This window comes from Macrobrachium nipponense, chromosome 37 (assembly GCF_015104395.2).
Source record: "Macrobrachium nipponense isolate FS-2020 chromosome 37, ASM1510439v2, whole genome shotgun sequence".
Classification (NCBI taxonomy): Eukaryota; Metazoa; Arthropoda; class Malacostraca; order Decapoda; family Palaemonidae; genus Macrobrachium; species Macrobrachium nipponense.
The window spans coordinates 13560827-13581190 of NC_061097.1; the positions used below are offsets into that span (position 1 = coordinate 13560827).

The 20364-nt window shown below is 41.0% G+C and overlaps 1 protein-coding gene across 1 annotated transcript in view; it reads left to right on the top strand.

Moving 5' to 3' along the window:
* The window catches only part of LOC135209026 (eukaryotic translation initiation factor 2D-like), a 247724-nt gene that overhangs the window by 172929 nt on the left and 54431 nt on the right, over nucleotides 1-20364 (top strand). Inside the window, exon 9 of the mRNA XM_064241561.1 lies at nucleotides 8228-8346. Within this exon, the coding sequence (XP_064097631.1) occupies nucleotides 8228-8346 (119 nt within the window). The remainder of the gene's footprint in view (nucleotides 1-8227; nucleotides 8347-20364) is intronic.

Here is a 20364-nt window from a genome sequence, read left to right on the forward strand (position 1 = left end):
GACTGACTTTTTGGTGAAGTACCCTATCTTTTTGGCTTGGCATACGCGATTGTGGACTGTTTGTTGATTTTTCTCTGGATTTTTCTTGTGATGGCTTATTCTGAGGTTAAGAAATCAGCCATGTTTAGAGTGTGCTCTGTAGGTGAATGTAAGGTGAGGCTACCGAAAGCTTCGGTAGATCCTCACAATGTATGGATGGGATGTAGAGGAAATTAATGTTCTTTCATTAACCCGTGTAAGGAGTGTGAAGGGCTGAATGAGGATGAATGGAAGTCTCTTTCTTCCTACTTGAGGAAGTTGGAGAAAGATAGGGTTCGGAAGGCTTCTTCAAGAAGCTCCAGTAGATCTCGCATTAGCGAACTTGATGTAGAGAACCCTGTTGTAGAGTTAGAACCTTCTCTTGTTTCAGCCCCTGCTCCCTGCATCGAACCTGAGGATACGTCTTCAGAGGTGGCCGCCATGAGGGCCACGATTCGTAGCATGGAGAGCAAAATTCGCTCATTAGAAGGTAAGAGTGATAGTGCCAGTGATTTGTGTAGTGCCCTCAGTGCAGTGGAGGGTGCGTCTGACCGGCTCACTAATGCTTCCAGGCCTAGACCTCTTCCAGACTCCCAGACCCAGTGGAGGAGGAAAGTCAACAGCCGCAGGAAGGTTAGGGAAAACCCCCACCGGTCAGGTGTCCCCTCGGCAGATCCTGAAGTTCGTTCCCAGGCTGCATTGGAACGAGCCAAGAAAGAAGTCTTACGCCAGTGGTTCTCTTCTTCGTCTTCGCCCTCTCCTAAGCGCGGATGGAGCGCCTCGGAAGCCTCGCGCCCTCTCAAGAGAGCCTGGAAGGCGCCTTGCGCCCTTCCCTCCAGCCCTGAACGCTTCTCAGAAGAACCTGAGGTAGAAGTTAAGAGACCCAGGAGGTCGCAGGAGCCCTCCTCTCCTTGTCGCCCTCGAGCCTCGTCCCCAGTAGAGGCTTTCGAGAGATCTCCTGCTCGTATCTTAGCCGGTTTGCAGGAGCAGATTTCTGCTCTGGCTGACTCCTTGGCAGGGAGTTCTCACCGCAGGAAGGACGTCTCTCTCCCGGTGAAAAAGTCTAAGTGAGAGCCTGTGGAATTTCTCTCCTCTGGCGGAGAAGTACCATACGCCTCGCAGGCGCTCTTCGGTTGTTCTTGAGCCTGTTAGGAGCTACTCCCCGAGTAGGCGCTTTTCGCCCCTGATCAGGTGCCAAGAGCCTGGAGAACGGCTCTCTCCTGGCAGGCGCTCTTCTCCTGATTGCCGCTCTTCCAGAGTCAGACACCTGGAACAGGACAGGCGCTTCTCCGCTAACAGGCGCTCTTCGCCAGGCTTCCACTCTCCTCCTAGAAAGCATATAGAGCCTGGCAGGCGCCAGGACCCTGGTAGGCGCCGCTCTCCTAGCAGGCGCTCTTCTACAGGCTGCCGCTCTCCTCTGGACAGGCGCTTTGAGCCTGGTAGGCGCTTATCTCCTAGCAGGCGCTCTTCGCCAGAGAACCTCTCTCCGTCTGGCAGGCGCCAGGAGCCTTGTAGGCGCCAAGAGCCTAGTAGGCGCCAAGAGCCTAGTAGGAGCCTAGATCCCAGTAGGCGCCAAGAGCCTAGTAGGCACCCATCCCTGAGCAGGCGCTCTTCTCCAGGAAGCCGCTCTCCCCTGGACAGACACCTGGATCCTGGTAGGCGCTACTCTAATAGTAGGCGCTCTTCACCTGAGAGCCTCTCTCCTCGTGGCAGACGCCAAGAGCCTGGCAGGCGACAAGAGCCTAGCAGGCGCTCTACTCCTTGCAGGCGCTCCCCACTGGGCAAGGACTTAGAGCACGACAAGCGCGCCTCTACTAGTAAGCGCTCCCTTAGTAGACGCTCTACTAACAGGCGCTCTCCCCTAGATGACCGCTCTTCTTCGGAGAAGTTGGCCTTCCCTTCCAAGGAGGTTCGTGGTTCTTCGGTGGAAGAGGATCAAGAGGCAACAGATGAAGAGATGGCTAAGGACTCTTCGGTCTCTTCTTACAAGAGGCTTACAGACCTCCTGCTTCAAGAGTTTGGAGACGACCTTACTCCTGTTGCTCCTCCTTCACCGCTTTCGTTGTTTTCAACATCTAGAGCAACGAAGACTTCTTCATACGTAAAGATGCTTCCCACCATCTCAATGAAGAAGGCCCTTAGAGGGTTTGGGGATTGGCTTGTCTCCAAAGAAGAGAAAGGAAAGACTGTTTTCTCTTTCCCGCCTTCCAACCTTACAGGGAAGATGGGCTTTTGGTACGAGTCGGGAGAACCTCTGGGCTTGGTTCTTCCCTCCGCCGCGGACTCGGACTTCTCTTTGCTGGTGGATTCCTCTCGTCGCTCAGCTCTGCTTTCAGCTAAGACGACGTGGGGAATGAGTGAGCTCGACCACCTTCTGAAGGGAATGTTCCGAGTCCTAGAAGTCTTTAACTTCTTGGACTGGTCCCTGGGAGTTGTAGTGAAGAAGACTCAATCCCATGAGTCCCTTTTGCCTGATGATCTCCATTGTGTCCTTTCTTGTATGGACAAGGCTGTGAGAGACGGTTCCTGCGAGGTGGCTTCTCTCTTCGGAGCAGGAGTCATTAAGAAGAGGGCTGTTTACTGCTCTTTTCTGACTAAAGCAGTTTCTCACGCTCAGAGAGCCTCTCTTTTATACTCACAGCTATCGCCTCAGCTTTTCCCTAAGAAGATCATCCAGGACATCTCGAGTGCCCTCTCTGCAAAGGCCACGCAAGATATGCTAGCGCATTCAGCTAGGATGCCTCAAACTTCCTTCCAGACGAAACCTAAGAAGGAGACACCCTCAAGGCAGGGACCCTTTCAAGGGGGTCCACCCTCCCGCTCCTCCTCCTCTAGAGGAACTAGACCTCCTAAGAGAGGTAGGACCTTTTCTCGATCTATTAGATCGAAGAAATAGCACCCAAGTCCTCCAGACTACAGTAGGTACCAGACTACTGAGATTCTCAGACTTCTGGGCCCAGAAAGGGGCGGACAACTGGTCCCTCTTGATCGTTAAAAAGGGGTACCTCATTCCCTTCATATCAAGATCGCCCTTGTCTACAACCCCAAGGGAGTTGGTGGCCAAGTACAAGGACCCTCTCTTAAACCAAGCCCTTGCTCTAGCAGTAGAGCTAATGCTAGAGAAGGAAGCTATAGAGCTAGTGAAAGAGCCTCGTTCTGTGGGTTTTTACAACCAACTCTTCCTAGTTCCCAAAGCCTCAGGAGGATGGAGACCGGTTCTGGATATAAGCGCCCTGAACGTCTTTGTGAAGAAGAGAAAGTTCGCCATGGAGACGACGTCTTCAGTGTTAGCGGCTCTTCGCCCTGGGGACTGGATGGTGTCCCTAAATCTTCAGGACACTTACTTCCATGTGCCCATCCATCCTTCTTCAAGGAAATTTCTAAGGTTCATGTGGAAAGGCAAGATTTTCCAATTCAGGGCCTTGTGCTTCGGCCTATCAACAGCCCCCCAAGTGTTTACTGGGCTCATGAAAAATGTAGCACAATGGCTACATTTGGAGGGAGTGAGGGTTTCCCTCTATCTGGACGACTGGCTAATCAGAGCAAAGTCGAAAGAACAATGTCTGGAGGACCTACCTATACAAGACTTTGACCCTAGCAAGTTCTCTGGGACTGCTAGTGAACACCGAGAAATCTCAGTTGATTCCCAGCCAAGAACGGATTTATCTGGGGATTTGGATGGTTTCTTGAGATTTTCGGGCGTATCCTTCTCCAGAAAGGATAGCTCGATGTTCCGAGTAGGTGACAGCCTTTCTAGAGAAAGATGTATGCACAGCGAGGGAGTGGATGAGTCTGTTGGGGACACTCTCCTCGCTGGAACAATTAGTTTCTCTAGGAAGGTTGCACCTGAGACCGCTCCAGTTCTTTTTGAACCAGAACTGGAACCGCCTCTCTCAAAATCTAGAGTTCCCCTTCAAAATCTCGAAGGAGATAAAGAAGGATCTTCTCTGGTGGGCAGACCCTCTTCGCTTCATGGAAGGTCTATCCCTACACATACTGAACCCCAACCTAGTGTTGTTTTCCGACGCGCATTGGACACAGGTTGGGGAACGACTCTTGGATCAAGGGAAGTGTCAGGCACCTGGGAGGGGGAACAAGTGTCCTGGCACATCAACAAAAAGGAGTTGATGGCGGTATGGCTAGCCTTAAAAGCATTCGAGTCCCACGTCCAGGATGCAGCAGTTCAGATCAATTCGGACAACACTACAGCCCTGGCATACATCAGGAAGCAAGGCGGGACGCACTCCTTCTCCCTGTACGAAACAGCAAAAAAACTTCTGCTGTGGTCGGAGGAAAGGAGGATAAGACTCCTCACCAGATTCGTTTAGGGAGAAAGGAATGTCAGAGCCGACCTTCTGAGCAGGAAGAATCAGGTTCTGCCCTCAGAGTGGACTCTTCACTCAGTCGTGTGCCAGGAGCTGTGGAAGATGTGGGGCAGACCTCACTTGGATCTATTCGCGACCTCCAAGAACGCGAGGATAGACCTCTACTGCTCCCCGATCTCAGACCCGAGGGCAGTAGCGATAGATGCGTTTCTTATGGACTGGAAGCATCTAGATCTTTATGCGTTCCCACCCTTCAAGATACTGGGAGAGACGTCAAGAAAGTTTGCTACATCGGAAGGGGCAAGGATGACATTGATAGCGCCTTTCTGGCCCGCCCAAGACTGGTTCACAGAGGTACTGGAATGGTTGGTAGACATTCCAAGATCTCTACCACTAAGGATAGATTTGCTCAAACAGCCCCACTTCGACAGGTATCACAAGAACCTCCCCGCTCTCAGTCTGACTGGATTCAGACTGTCAAGAGTCTCGTCAGAGCGAAGGGTTTTTCGGCAAAGACTGCAAAGGCTATTGCCACTGCAAGAAGACCGTCTACCATCAGAGTCTACCAGTCGAAGTGGGATGTTTTTCGCCGTTGGTGCAGGAACCAGAAGCTTTCCTCCTCCAGTACCTCTGTAACCCAAATAGCAGACTTCCTCTTTTTCCTGAGAGAAAAATGCGGCCTGGCTGTCTCAACCATAAAAGGCTATAGAAGCATGCTAACCTCAGTGTTCAGACACAGGGGCATGAGCATCTCGGAAAATAAAGATCTCCATGATCTAATAAGATCTTTTGAGACATCTAAGAAGGTTTCTAATTTAGCTCCAAGCTGGAATCTCGATGTAGTCTTGCTTTTCCTGAGGTCTTCAAGATTTGAACCACCTCAGTCAGCTTCATTTAGAGACCTGACAATGAAGTCTCTGTTTCTCATGGCTTTGGCTTCCGCTAAAAGAGTGAGTGAGTTGCAAGCCTTAGAAGGAAGTGTAGGATTCAAAGGAGAGACTGTAGTTTGTTCCTTCCTTCCTTCTTTCCTAGCCAAGAACGAAAACCCCTCCACTCCTTGGCCCAGGAGTTTTGAGGTGAAAGGCTTATCCACCCTTGTGGGAGTTGAAACAGAGAGGACTCTTTGCCCTATCAGAAGCCTGAAGTTTTATCTCCATAGGAAGGAAAAACTTAAGGGCAATATGGACAACCTCTGGTGATCTGTAAGAGATCCCAGTAGGCCTTTGTCAAAAAATGCTCTGGCATTCTTTATTAGAAGCCTAATAAAGGAAGCTCATGTGGCATGTGATATAGACCATTATAAGCTCCTGAAAGTCAAGGCTCATGAAGTAAGGGGCATCGCCATGTCCTTGGCTTTCAAGAAGAATGTCGCTACAGAACCTCATGAAAGCGACTTTTTGGAGGTGCAACTCGGTCTTCGCCAACCACTACCTTAGAGACGTGAAGATTATGTATGATAAGTGCTTCACGTTAGGCCCATACGTATCAGCGGATTCCATACTGGGGCAGGGAGCTGAAGCATATCCTTTTTAATATTTTCCCCCCTTTTTGGTTTTGTGTTTTTATGGTTGTATGAAAGAGGATGCGGGTAGGCATCTCTTTCAGGTCGTAGTCCTAACATTTAGTAGTGTGGTTAGGTGATTGGGATTGTGCTTGAGCTCCTTGCATTGGTAGTGGACAGGTTCTGTCATATAAGTGGGTGGATTCCCTTTGACAAGATCCTAACTGGATTCTACCAAGTAAGCGGATAACAGATCCCATTGGTAGACCCAAAGAGTCTTTTCAGCTGTAGGTCACGCCCTCGCTGTAGCTCTTCAGGCAACGCAGACTAATAGACAGTAACTATGAAGTCTTCTGCCTAAAACAGGTAAGAACCAAGGTTTTGTTATATATCCTACAACATGTGTTGTTTCCCCTTACTATGTATTTGAGTTGTCTCTTACCCTCCACCAAGGGTGTCAATCAGCTAAGTATATATCTGACAGGAAAGTTCATGTACAAAAATGATATTGTTAGTATACAATATAGTTTTGTACATACTTACCTGGCAGATATATACGATTGATGGCCCGCCCAGCCTCCCCTCAGGAGACAGGTGGAAGAGAAAATCTGACTAGAAAGTGGGATTGGTTCATACACCCGCCACCCAGCGGCGGGTAAGGTAGATCACCTGACCTACCTGTCGCGTGTGCCGCGAGTTTTGAATTCTGTCGTGACGTCAGAGACGTAAGCTAAGTATATATCTGCCAGGTAAGTATGTACAAAACTTTATTGTATACTAACAATATCATATTTCATTAAACAAGCCAACCCAGAATCTTTTCCCAGGGTACACGATATTAGGGCAGTAGCAACCTCAGTCAACTATTTTCAACATATGAATTTTGATGATCTGAAAAAGTATACAGGCTGGAAATCTCCGACAGTGTTCAAACGTCGCTACCTCAAGTCCTTAGAAGCTCTTAGATTTCCAGCAGTGGCAGCGGGAAACAGTTTTTCCTGACACTGCTTAAGTAGTAATAGTAGCTTAGATCTAGATCTCCTTTCTACCTGCCTCACTGACGTCCTTCCTGCAGCTCTGCCACCATGTAGCCTTTCTTATGCCTTAGATGCCACATGTTGTACATAGTTGTGATGTTTCCTTGTTTTTATTTTTGGATTACTCACACAGAATTTATATTAATATGATATTGTATCTATCTTTAAGGTTAATATTAAGTTACTGTAATTAATCTTAAGCCTTTATTATAATCATCTCTAGTTCATAAGTTTATTTTAGATTATAATAATTAACCTTAATTGTTTTTTATTTGTTCCTTACAATATCTATTTTGTTCATTCCTCAAGCTTGTGGCCAATTCTCTGGTACTATTTCACGTAGCGACACGGGCTGAGCCCAGAAAAGGGATTTTGACGAAGGAAAAATCTATTTCTGGGCAAGGGCCCGTGTCGCCCAGTGAAATGTCCCTTTCCCTTTAGCACACATTTCTAAGGTAAATTATTGCTAACATACCAGAGAAAAAAGCTAAAATGGAAATGTCAGAATATTCTGACTCGCTCACCTTATATAAAAGGTGTCGGTATGGTTTCTGGGGCGAGTGAAACCACTACCACGGGTCTCTTACCAATTAGATTCATCCCTCTTCGAAATCCCTCTACCAGAGAGGGCCGATGTAAGGCCCGCTCCCAGCTACGACTACTACTAGTGCCCCCAACGCTACCACCAGCGCCTCTACCGGTCATCCTTGGAGTTAGCCTGTCAAGCTTGGGCCCTAGGGTGGGGTTATAAAAGAAGGGTGGGATTTCACTGGGCGACACGGGCCCTTGCCCAGAAATAGATTTTTCCTTCGTCAAAATCCTTTTTTCGAGACACAACAGGATTTTCTTACAATTAATCATGCTTAGAAAAATAAAAATAAAAGCTTGGGCATCAAACATGAAAGGAAATGCTAGGAACACTTTTATTTTTGTAGACATGATTAATTGTAGAAAATCCTGGTGTATTTCACAGAATTATTTTTTAATTTTTAGTGCATTTTAATAAGTGTTTAAAAGTTTCTTTTTTTATTTCATGCTGTAGTATACAATTGTAAGCCTTAATTATTCTGTGACCAGAGAAGGAAAGATATGCGTAAGCCCTCTTTATGAAAAACATGATGGAAAAATTTCTTTCAGTACAGTAGGGTTAAACTTGAAAAGTTTAAAAACTGAAGAAATAGAGTATTGTCCTTTACAAGTTTATGAAATTATGGAAGTGAATGACCTAAGATATTTGTTAACAGGCCAGCACTGACAGATGTATAATGCTCTGCTATTTGAAGAACACAGTTTTCCTTCAGACATTTTTCTGAATATATGTGATGTTTTTTTTATATTATTTGCAGGAGGAGACAACAGTAAAACCTGCTACAAAAACTGAGAATGCATTTTCCCCTCCAGTTATGGAAGAAGTCCATCAGGTTTCTGGAGAAACTGTATCATTTTACAGAGCCAATGGCTACAGGTAGGTGATAGGTGTGTCTTTCTAGAAAGTACAGCACACGTAAATTCAAGTACTGTAACATTTTTAAGTGTTTCTACTCAAAATGGGAACTTTAGTACATATAAAGTGGACCTCCGCTGTATCGCGGTTCAGCATTTGCAACTTCAGTTAATCATGGATTTTTCTGAGGAATGTATCTCCAAATATATTGTGGAAAATTCACTCTTGCGCATTTTTCATAGAGCAAAAATCACTAATTACTCTACAGTCAACCCCTGGGATTTGCATGGGATAGCTAAAATCCCTGAATGCTTTACACCCCCCCCCAAAAAAAAATGCTTATAACTGCCCATTTTAATTATTCAGATACCATAGACCATCTCTATAAAAGCTTATAGCATCCTATTTCAATTGTTCAAACACTTAATTAATATACCTTAAACTATCATCCTAAAACACTTTAACACTACATAGAGCTAATAACACACACACACAGAGTTTTGCATTAAAAGCATTTAATACATGGTAAGTAAAGATTAATTCACAAAACTAGATTAATATGTATGATTCGAATATGTTGTACTTATCGGTAAACATTACTAAAATCAATCATAAACAAAAAAGAGGAAACACTACCTCACAAAGTATCGGAGTTACAAGCCAATCTGCTAGCAGCTAGCAAAGCTGGTATCCTGCTGTGTGATTGGTTGCCACTCTTCCAACCAATAGTGTGTCGTGCTACAGGCCAGTCAACATTGCAGTAACATACCGTGCTGTATGATTATTCCTACTTCCAGCCTTATCTATCAATCTACAACATAAGTGTTCCTCTGATACCTCCTAACTGAATTATTATGGTTTAACAATTCAACCAGCGTTACCCCTTTATTTAACGCCTTATTTATTGAAACTGTACTCACCACTCCTTTAAGTTTCTCACGACTTTCCACCACACACATCTGTTTATCCGCTATTATATCTCTCACCTTAACATTTCACCAGACCAACCATACCTGGTTCCAAAATTTTATCCTCCTTTAAAACACCTTTATATATCTTGTCCCCTCACCATTAGGCTCACTTTTTCCCTGTGGTTGGTTATTCTCAATTTTCTCATTACAGGCAATTTCCAGTTATCTGGTGGCCTCTGTTATTAGCGATCCAGTTTTATGGTGCTTGGCTACTGACAGACATAACTGGATTTTTGGTGCTGATATGTCATTAATCCCAGTTATTGGTGCCGATAATTGGATATCGGTGTGTTATCACTGATTTTCAGTTATCAATTTTGGGGTATTTCACGCCCTCAGTAACAGAACCCCTGCTGATAGCCGAAGACTGCCTTTATTCTCTCTTATTTCCTCATTGTCCCCCATAACAGGTATATTCTCCATTTCCTCAGCACTCATGTACAGGATAAAACCCTAGGTGAGCACTCATGTACAGGATAAAACCCCCAGTTTCACCTATTGTTATACGTACTGCCTCCTTTACCGGGATAGTATAGTGGTACCTCATTTTTTTAACATTTCTTGTGCCAAACATTCTGTTTTTTGAACAAAATTTTCGAGGAAATTTGTATGGTTTGTCGAACAAATGCTTGTAGTACTTCGAACTGGCCGGTTATCCTGTTTATACGTATATTCGATGGCTTACTATGTCCTACAAGAAAAACTGTATTAACGTGTTTTTCATTTACAATATATAGTTTAATGATAACTATATTCAACCAAAATAAAAATAATAAAGCTATGAGGGAGTGTTGATATGTTTAGAAGAGAAGGAGAGGATAGTTGAAATATTACTGTAGGTATGTAAAAGCAATAACAATTGACATAAAAAGGAATTTCACAATAAAATTAGCGTAATAAATGATAAAATATGAAAACTGTCAAATGCAATACAGAAACAATTAAAATAAGTCTTAATTGAGCCAGTGTTTGGTGCATAGAGTAAAACGGTATAGTTTAACGATCTTCAACAAAATAGTAAATGAAAGAACAAAGTTTTTTACAATAAAATTTACCCTAAATGATTAACATAATCATTTGTCATTGTGGTGATGCACAGCTAACTTGAGATAGAGGGAGGGAGTGTTTATATTTTTGAGGAATATTGAATGAATGATTTTAAGTTATTATGTGCCATGATATTTTTGGGGAGAGAAGAAGAAATGGTGAAATCTTTACTATAATATGTACAGGCGGCCCTCGGTTAGTGGCAGGGGTTCCGTTCCTGGCCGCCAACGCTAAGTGATTTTCGACGCTAAGGGATTTTAAAGCCCACGGCCGCCGCACACCTTCTTTAGAAATTCTAGACCAGTTAACAGCGCCCTGACCATAATCCCGCGATGGCGCAATAAGTAAATTATATTTATGCAGTATAGTACTATGGAATTTACTGTACAGTACATTACAGTATTATAAATACTGTAAAGTGAAAAAAGCCTAGCTTTAATCCTTTGGGTGTCTAGAGTATGTAAAGATATATTAAGGTTTTATAAGTAATACAGTGTACAGGTAGCTGTAGTGTTGAAGTTATGATAATTCGTCGTCTTACGATAATCCGATTTTATGAGAGACCAAATTACAATAGCCTAACTTTATCCCATCTTCTAGTTACTTAAGTTCAAAAACAGCAAAAGAGAATTATGAAAGTATGGTTTTAATGTTATACTCGTTGCTTAAACGTGTACAGCCTTGAACAACCGAACGAGAAACTACTTTTTTTTTTTTTTTTCTAAGTACAACCGAATTTGATAATATCCGTTTGGCTTGTATTTCAGTCATCGTACTATAGTACACTATTACCGTAGTTGTTATAAATGACGTTGTGTAGAATAGAACTGAGATATCTTAATGTAATAACTTTATTCGCTATAGATCAAAGATCAATATAGATCAAAGATCGATCGGGAAATATACTGTTAAATTTAAGCCTAGTTATAACTGAAGCTGAGAAAACTGTTCAAGTTGCTAATGACTGTTATCGTGCATTGGGAACAAGGATAAAACTCCAGTAAACGTATGCCATCAAACACAACCGTAGATAAAATTGAGGTAAAATCATTTTAATCAAAAGTACTGTGCTTGAAAGAACACATTTAATGTTGGTTTCACGCTGATATAAGATAAATAATGTAAAGTTCGTATTACGATGATATAAAGGAAAATTGCGAACGGAATCACATAATTTTTTTAGGCAATAAACATGCCACCAACGTAATCTGTTAAAAAAAAAATTGAGTTCACAATCACAACGAGACAGTCAATTCATATTTCCACCTAAAAAAACGTTGTAAAAGGAAAAATAACCTTGTCTCATATAAGTCAAATATCTAGATATTCTTTTATGCTAAGTAGAAGCAAGAAAATTTGCTCAGAATTGCGTTAAATATGGCGAAACAAACTCGTATTCACCATCAGCTGATTTGAAACCAAAACATTGACCGCTCCGCAGAATACTGGCTTAGATTTGCTGTAGTATTTTATAATACAATAATATGAGAATACGTACAATATTATTGGATACAGTGAAGTAATGTATAACTTTTTAAAGGATTTATGGAAAAGATGCATAATTAATAAAATAACACCATGCATTTTTCGGAACAGTGGCGGACAAGAACGAACATGAAAAAACATCCTCTGACAACGTGGAGGGTAGTTACAAAAGCTTCCTTAATTTGTATCATATTTATGTACAAAAATAAAAATACCCTATACGTAATATATTTTCATACACATTTTAAACATAAAAGCAGGAACATTTATAAAATCGACACATCGATCGCTAAATTTGCACTCTTTTTAACTCTATATTTTTGGAAGAGAGGCAGGTGGCGGCTTACAAGATCGAACACGAAAAAACATCGTATTTGATAACGTGAAGGGCAGTTTCAAAAAGCTGCCTTTGTATCATATTTCTGCGCAGAAATCAAAATACCCTATATGTAATACATTTTCATACACATTTTAAACATAAAAGCATGAACATTTATAAAATTAACACATTGATAGCAGAATTTGCACTTTTTGTAACTCTATATTTTCGGAAGAGCGGCAGACAGTGGCTTACAAGAATGAACATGAAAAAACATTGTACAGGCGGTCCCCGGGTTACGACGGGTCCGGCTTACGACGTTCCGAGGTTACGACGCTTTTTCTTAAATATTCATTGAAAAATCCGCCCTGGGTTACGACGCTTGTTCCAAGGTTACGACGCTGACGCTTCCGACGCTCCGAGTTTACGATGCTTTTATAGTTTAGCACAGTTTCTCTCTCTCTCTCTCTTTGTATTTTCCAACGAAAATAATCACTATAATTCTCTCTCTCTCTCTCTCTATACTACAAAGATGTATGTTTTTTAGTATGATAAATAAATGATTTACTATTTTCAAATATTAATGTTAATTTATACAGCAATAATATCAATTCATTAAAGAAAATACCATAGTGAATTAGTAAGATTTTAGCTTACATTTAAAAAATTATGGAAGAATGAAGGAAATCCCAGTCTTCTTCAAGTAACTTCCAGTAACCTTTTCTCAAGATTCAGGTACTAAAACTGTCAGATATATCAAGTTCTGTGACAGCCAGGAGGGGAAAAATCTGGGGGAAGAGCTGCAGTGTTGCAATCACGTGGTCCTGACATCTCTCTCTCTCTCTCTCTCTCTCTCTCTCTCTCTCTCATTGACTGAGACTCGAGATTTTTTTTGTACTTGTACTATTTGTTTTTAATACTTTCAATAATAATAGTAATAATAACTGTAATTACAAAATTCATATGTGATAGTATTTTAAAGAAATACAATACGTACTAATCTATCCATGTCACTTTTAATTAAGGTTAACTCTCTCTCTCTCTCTCTCTCTCTTTTGCCACACAAGATAATAATGGGTCATAGTGGTAACTCCCTCCCTCTCTTTCGCTGGAAGCGTTATAAGTATTTTTTGAGAGAAGAGAGAGAGATAAACACACTCTCTCTCTCTCTCTCTCTCTCTCTCTCTCTCTCTCTCTCTCTCTCTCTCTCTTTTACCGAGATGAAAGAATTTTTATGGTACTAGTATGTAAAATGTTTATTGATAATTTCAGTTATTTAATAATAATAATAATAATAAAACTTAAATTACAAAATTCATAATGGTCGTATTTTAAAGAGATGAAAATGACCTTTCCATTTCACTTGTAAGGATAATTCCTCTTTCTTACTGAGATGAGAGAATTTTTATGGTGGATGCACGTGTTTATTATATTTTCAAATAATAATAATAATAATAGAAGTAGTAATAATACGATAACTAATTTCAAAAGAAAATTCTTCCCTTTGTCTTTTTCTGTATCAATTTCCCCACCTCAACTCGAGTGACACTGAGCTTAACAATGCCATACAATGGTCAACGAATTTAATGGTGTTATGTAATCTCTCTCTCTCTCTCTCTCTCTTACTGAGATGAGATCATTTTCATGGACGTGTATGTAATAAGTTTATCATTAATATTTTCCAATAATAATACTATAAGTACAAAATTCATATCTGAGTATTTTAAATACAATAATCATTCCATTTCTCTCTTTTAAATACTGTAAGGACAACTCTCTCTCTCTCTCTCTCTCTCCACAAGATACTTGTCATACATTTGATGTTTCTATTTCTTCCTTTTATCTCTCTCGCTCTCAGCAAAAGAATTGATAGACAGACAAACATAATTGCACAGTCCTCTCTTTCTCTCTTCTCTGGAGAAATATATATATTTATGGGAGGGGGAAAAAGTTGCCTACAGACATTCATTTCAATCTATTGAAACCTTAAGGAGTTATTTCTCTCTCTCTCTCTCTTGTATTTTAGTGAAAATATACAGTAATTTGTGAATACACAGTGTTGCACATAAAAAAGTAAATTAGTGATAATTTTAGAGATACGGCCCTAAGAAAAATTGCAAATTAGTAGTGAAATTTTCCCTGTGGACATGTTTTCAAGAACGTCGTTCCGGCTTACAACGATTTTCGGGTTACGACGTGTCTTAAGAACGGAACCCCCGTCGTAACCCGGGGACCACCTGTATTTGATAGCGTGAAGGGCAGTTTCAAAAGCTGCCTTTGTATCATATTTCTGTGCAGAAATAAAAATAACCTATACGTAATACATTTTCATACACATTTTAAACATAAAAGCATGAACATTTATAAATCGACACATCCATAGCTAAATTTGCACTCATTTAACTATATTTTCGGCATAGAACAGCGTCAGAGGCATATATTTTACCCTAATACCTATGTAATAACTCTCTGATAATTTTTTAATATCGTTTGTATAACCTTTATGGGCTGAACGGTATTTCTACAAATATATGTACTCGTTAGACATAACGGCGTTAGCGGTGCTGTTGACCAAAAAGTGTGCTGTAAAAATACCTCAAAATGCCTTATTTTTTTAATGATTATTTTTGACGACAGCCGTAAAACCGATTCGCCGCTGAGTGATTGCGCCGTTAACTGCGGCCGCCTGTACATAAAAACAGTACCAATTCACATAAAAAGTATGCTATTTCATGATAAATTTAACTTTGATAAAACATGAAAACAATCATATGCAATACAGTAATGAAAAAAAAAGTCTTACTTGAGCCAGTGTTCAGTGTGCTGAGTGAGACAATAGACAGGAGAGGAGAGGAAAGATGGGATGTCTGCTTCCTACTGACTTATCAGCTTGGCTGGGATGATTATTCACTAATTTCTTTCACTTACACTTGATTTGTCCAAATCACTTTTGTTACAATAAAATACCTATCTAATGATATTTGCCTTTTACGATTTTTTACCACTTTAAAAGTAACTCCGCCCCATAATAAACACATTGGTTCCATGTTCAGTTTCTGCATGCCTTCGATTGTTTGTTAAAGTGACTTCATTGTGAAAAGTTATTTAATCTCTCCTTTTCTTGCATTCTTTACTTTTTATTTACATATTTGTTCGCAAAATCCTCATGTTGATTTTAAACAGTAAGTTGATGTATATTGTGGCATAATTAATCTCTTTCATGCACTCAAGATCCAAGTTGTAAACTCATCAGCAATCATGCAAGCTGATTACTCTCTCTCTCTCTCTCTCTCTCTCTCTCTCTCTCTCTCTCTCTCTCTCTCTCTCTCTCTCTCTCAGACACAATTGGACACTCACTATCGATTCCTGTGATTATCCTGGTAAAATGTGAATAAAACTAATTTTGTTATCAACCTTTGCCTACTGTGACCATTTCAGTTTAAGATATACTTCTGCAAAGGGTTCCCGTCTCTCCTCCCTCCATCCCCTAGCTGGCTGTGCGCCATTTTCACCAAACAGTTCGTAAATTGTATACGGAAACAAAATTTTAAGTTCTAAGTCTGAGATACTACTGTATATAGAAATCCTTTTCCCTACATGCTGGATGTCCCAGTAAAAGTGTTTTGCAAAAACATCTAGTTTGTGGGCCTGGAAATCACACACTTTCTCCTCTGAATGCTTTAGACGACACTAAGAAAACATTGATTGATAAAAATCATAGTCTACTAAACTGACTGATGCACCCATATCTTCAGAATTCTTCAGCCCTAGTTTTGGTTCCCCTGTATTTCCCAAAAGCCCTGTATGACATGAACATCCTATCCCTTCCGTTTTGGTTGTTCTGCCCTCCAAAAATTCTGTCTATTTGTAGACTAATCACACACTGCTAACTCCCTGGTCTATCTTACTCTTTTTGAGTAATGGACAGAATTTCCAATTATGTACGTGTAGAATTCTTACGCATGCCACAATATTCAAGTGGGTAATACTTCATGTGTCCCTGCTTATTGCATTTTGAGCACTGAAATTGTGTTGTTTGACCTGTAGGTTTTCCATCACTCTCTACCTTAGCACAAAAACCACTGGAAGCAAAACTTGAACCTCCAAAAGTTCCATCTCCAAAAATTCCATTTTTTACTTCTTTGGATATCCCTTCTGAGGAGTTTCCTTTTAGCTTACTCACAAAATTCTGACTCCCCTGTCTATCATTACTGTTTTTGAGTAATGGACAGAACATCCAATTATGTGTAGAATTCTTACACATGCCACAATATTTAAGTTAGTAATACTTCTATGTGTGCCCTGCTTATTGAAATTTATCCATGCATTTCCCATCACTCTCCACTTTAGCACAAACCACCAAAAGCAAAACCTGAATCTCTCTGCGGAAAGTTCCTTTGACCCACCATCGTGGCTTTCAGCATCCCATTGAAGAATGTGCTATCTATTGTTTGGTATTTTGACATGTGCTTCTTGACCCATGCAATAATAAAAGATTCGTGAGACATAGACTGCACTGGGCCATCGAAACTACTCGCAATTGTATCTGGAACATCATTCAAAATCCAGGAGAAATGCAGAAACTTGTGAAAATTTTCTAACTACTAGTATATAGAATTGCCACGTGCCCAGGCCTTTCAGTTTCTCTAAGAAATACGAAGCTGCATCAAATAATTACGAGCTATACTCTACCTTAGAACTCTGACCTTTCCTAATTTTGTAAAATGCCCTCAAAGCCTGAACCAAATCACAACATTCATCTGCTCCATATGCAGTTCTTAGAAATTGCTTCAAGTCGTCCCAAGTACAACATTTTGTAAATTGAAAGCTCCTACAGCATTTCCCAATGTCTCCCACATCCATGCCAGCAATACTCGAGCTTCATTAAACGCCTCACTACCTTGTGTGATTTTCTTCATAGTCAAATTATTCTCGATACATACTTTCAATAATAATCTTGACAGGTTGTCTTATAACCCTATTCAACAAACCCGCAAAGTGCTGAACTGGTGAAAGTGAAAGTTGAGACCCTATGAATCAGTCTTGTTCTCTTCGTCTGGCATTTTGCTGGATCTCTCTTTTCTACCTCTGCTCAAACTGAAAAGACTCCTTGTCGGCTTATAAACTTGGCCTAATCTTAAATACATATACAATCTAGCTTTCACAGTATATACCCCTACAACCAAACAAAAGCCTAAGAAAAAAAAATACCCTCCCCTTGACTCACAATTATTCACAAACTCCACAGAGCAATCATTTCATGTGCCTGTGAGCAAACTGCTGAGCTCCATCACATAAAATTTCAAGGTTAACTCAAAAGAACCCACACGAGAAAAAAGAAAACGAAGAAAAATTTCAGCAGGAAAAATACCCATTTGATATCACCCTTGCATTTATCTCATGGGATACATGTATATGCTGACTGTGCAACAGCTACTAAGGTGATTCGCTAAGTAGAGTCAGCCCATAGAAATAACCTATTTCAACCCATAATAATTCCACAAGAGAAAAACGAAAGACGTAAGAGAGGTGATAATATTTTAAACCAACAAAAATGAACAATCAAAAGGAAAAACACACTTTTTCCCCATCACTCGTCTCCCAGCCACTGCCGACTTGAAATAAATGCACTCCATTTAAAACCACAAAAAATGTATATGTACTTTATGTTGAAGACCCCAGTAAAATACCTTACACTCGATAGTTACACTCCCTAAATCACCAACTGAGAAATACTAACCCTGATCTCCATGCCCAGCTCCCAGCTCCTGTCTAAGCTCCAAAGTATCTGTACCAAATTCGCCCCATGAAAATGCCCTTCACAATGTGTACCTAACACAAAATGTCTATCACCATTCATACCTCTCTCTTTGGTGTAGATTCAAGCACAAAAATCTTTGATCAAAGCTACCACCACTTATGTTGTATCAAAACCCAATAACAGCTCTGTTTCACACCTGCCTTCGAAAGTTGCAGGCGTTTGGTAGCGATGGCCTTGGTTATCTCTCTCTCTCTCTCTCTCAGCTGACTCCCCTTTATTCTGCCAGAGTGCTTTGCCCTTCTTCTCATAACCCTCAGTTCCAACCTCTAAGCATGTGTAAATAAAAAATCTAATTTACAAAAATAAAGTTTATTATGCAGGTCCAATGACAAGTCATGTAAAGTGGAAAATTATGCATGATAGATAGTGAATCCCATTAAGCTACACCCCTTACAGCAAAACTAAGTCTCCCACCAAGTCTTATAATCAGTCCCATTATTTTCAAGTCTATTATCAATAACTTTCAAAGTCAGTTTTGTAACCAGTTCCATTTTTTCCTATGGTTTGTACCCTCTTCGAAACATCTGCAAGGAATGGAACCATCTCCATTAAAAAAAACAGAATTCACTCAGTAATCCACAAACAGAATTCACCCAGTTTATAGCACACAAGAATACATAACATAATGTTAAATAATGTCAAAGAAATAACCATTGCAAAGATAATCATTGTCTGTGTTAAACACTTAGAAAGATTAGTAATTTTCCTACTTCAAGACTCACTCAGAAAGATTAGTAATTTTCTAACTTCAAGACTCACTCCTTCAGCAAAAAGGAATCCTGATTCCCGAGCATTCCAGCACATCCTTCTGCTCTGGCTTTTCAGGAAAGAATGAACATCCCTTCACAAGAGCTCTTTTCACCTAACGATTTTCACAATGTACATACAATTGCATTATATATCACCGTGCCACACTCAAAATCCGGATTTCTAACTTGATAAAAGTTTCTAGAACATTCCATGTATCACTGTATCTGAGGCACTCCCAATCACGCAGAATGTGCTGTATCACACTGAAGCAGTGCTGAGATTGTGCTGAGTAATGCTGAATCTGAAAGGTGACTGTACAACAGGTGACAGGTCACATAGTGTCCTTGAATGTCATGGCACATATACAAAGACTTCTTCATCCCTTTAATATATTTTAAGATTAATGTTGTAAGATGACTTTGAAATTATGTTAGTGTTTTAGCATGATAGTTTAAGGTATGGTGTAGGATGATGGTTTAAGGTATATTAGTTTAAGGTATATTTAGTTTTGAGTTATTAAAATAAGCAGTTATAAGAGATTTATTTCTGGGCTCAGCTCGTGTCGCTGCGCGAAATATCCTTTAATCTATTATTTCTAGGGTAAATGTACTAACACATACCAGAGAATAAATAAATAAAGAAAAAGGTCAGTATAACTGACTCGCTCACCCTCCAAGAGGGTGTCGGTATGAACACTATGGCGAGTGAGACCACTACCACGAGCCAAATGCCAATAGAATTCTCCCACTACAAAATCCCCCAAGAGGAGAGCCGACCCACAGAGTGGGCAGCACTCACTACTACTACTCCATCCCATGCTGCCGACTGCTGCGCCTCTGGTGGCCATCCTTTTCAGTTAGCGCACTCAATTCAGACGTGCCATTTTTTACTCGGTGTTTTTTTGTGCCCTTTCCTTTGGATTTATTTACCATGGAGCGTGCAGCCATCGCAGCAGCTAAGTTAAGTACTCAGTGTTTATTGCTAATTGGTTTTTTCCGGCCCTGAGCCCGTATTTGCCGTTTTTTAGGTATAAATACGAACTCTAGGTCGGAAGCATGGCAGCATGGTTCTGCCTCGTGGTGGGTTCGTTCTTGGTCGCCCATACCCAGAACATCCCCTTACTTAAGTACGCTCTATTTTAATTATCCGCTTTGTTTAGGGTACGGTCTACACGGTTTTGTCATGCATGCATGTCTTTTACCTTATGTAGGCTCCTTCCATCCAGACCCTAGCCACGGCTCTTAGTATCGGCCTCGGCTAGCTTTGAGTGGTAGACTTGCCTTCGAGTTAGTCGTACACTCCTGGATTTTTTCTCATACTATATTGTTTTCTTTCTTTCATTTTATTATTCATTTGTATTAATTATATGATATTTGTTAGGTTAGCTAGGCGTCTGGCTTGCTTAGCCTAGGTCATGGCCCATTGGGCCTATATGCTACCGCTCTTCAGTTCGGTTGCTTCCCGATAGCATCTCTCTGATCAGTTGGTTATGTTTCTAGGCTTAGTTGTTTGTTCTTATCGCCCCGTGGTCACTACGTGATCACGAGGCAGCCAGACGCCTGTCCAGTCACCTTCCCCCCCTCCCGCTCTTCTATAGAGTCGGGGGGGGTGGGTCGGTCTGCCCATGCTCGCTCCGCATACCCGAG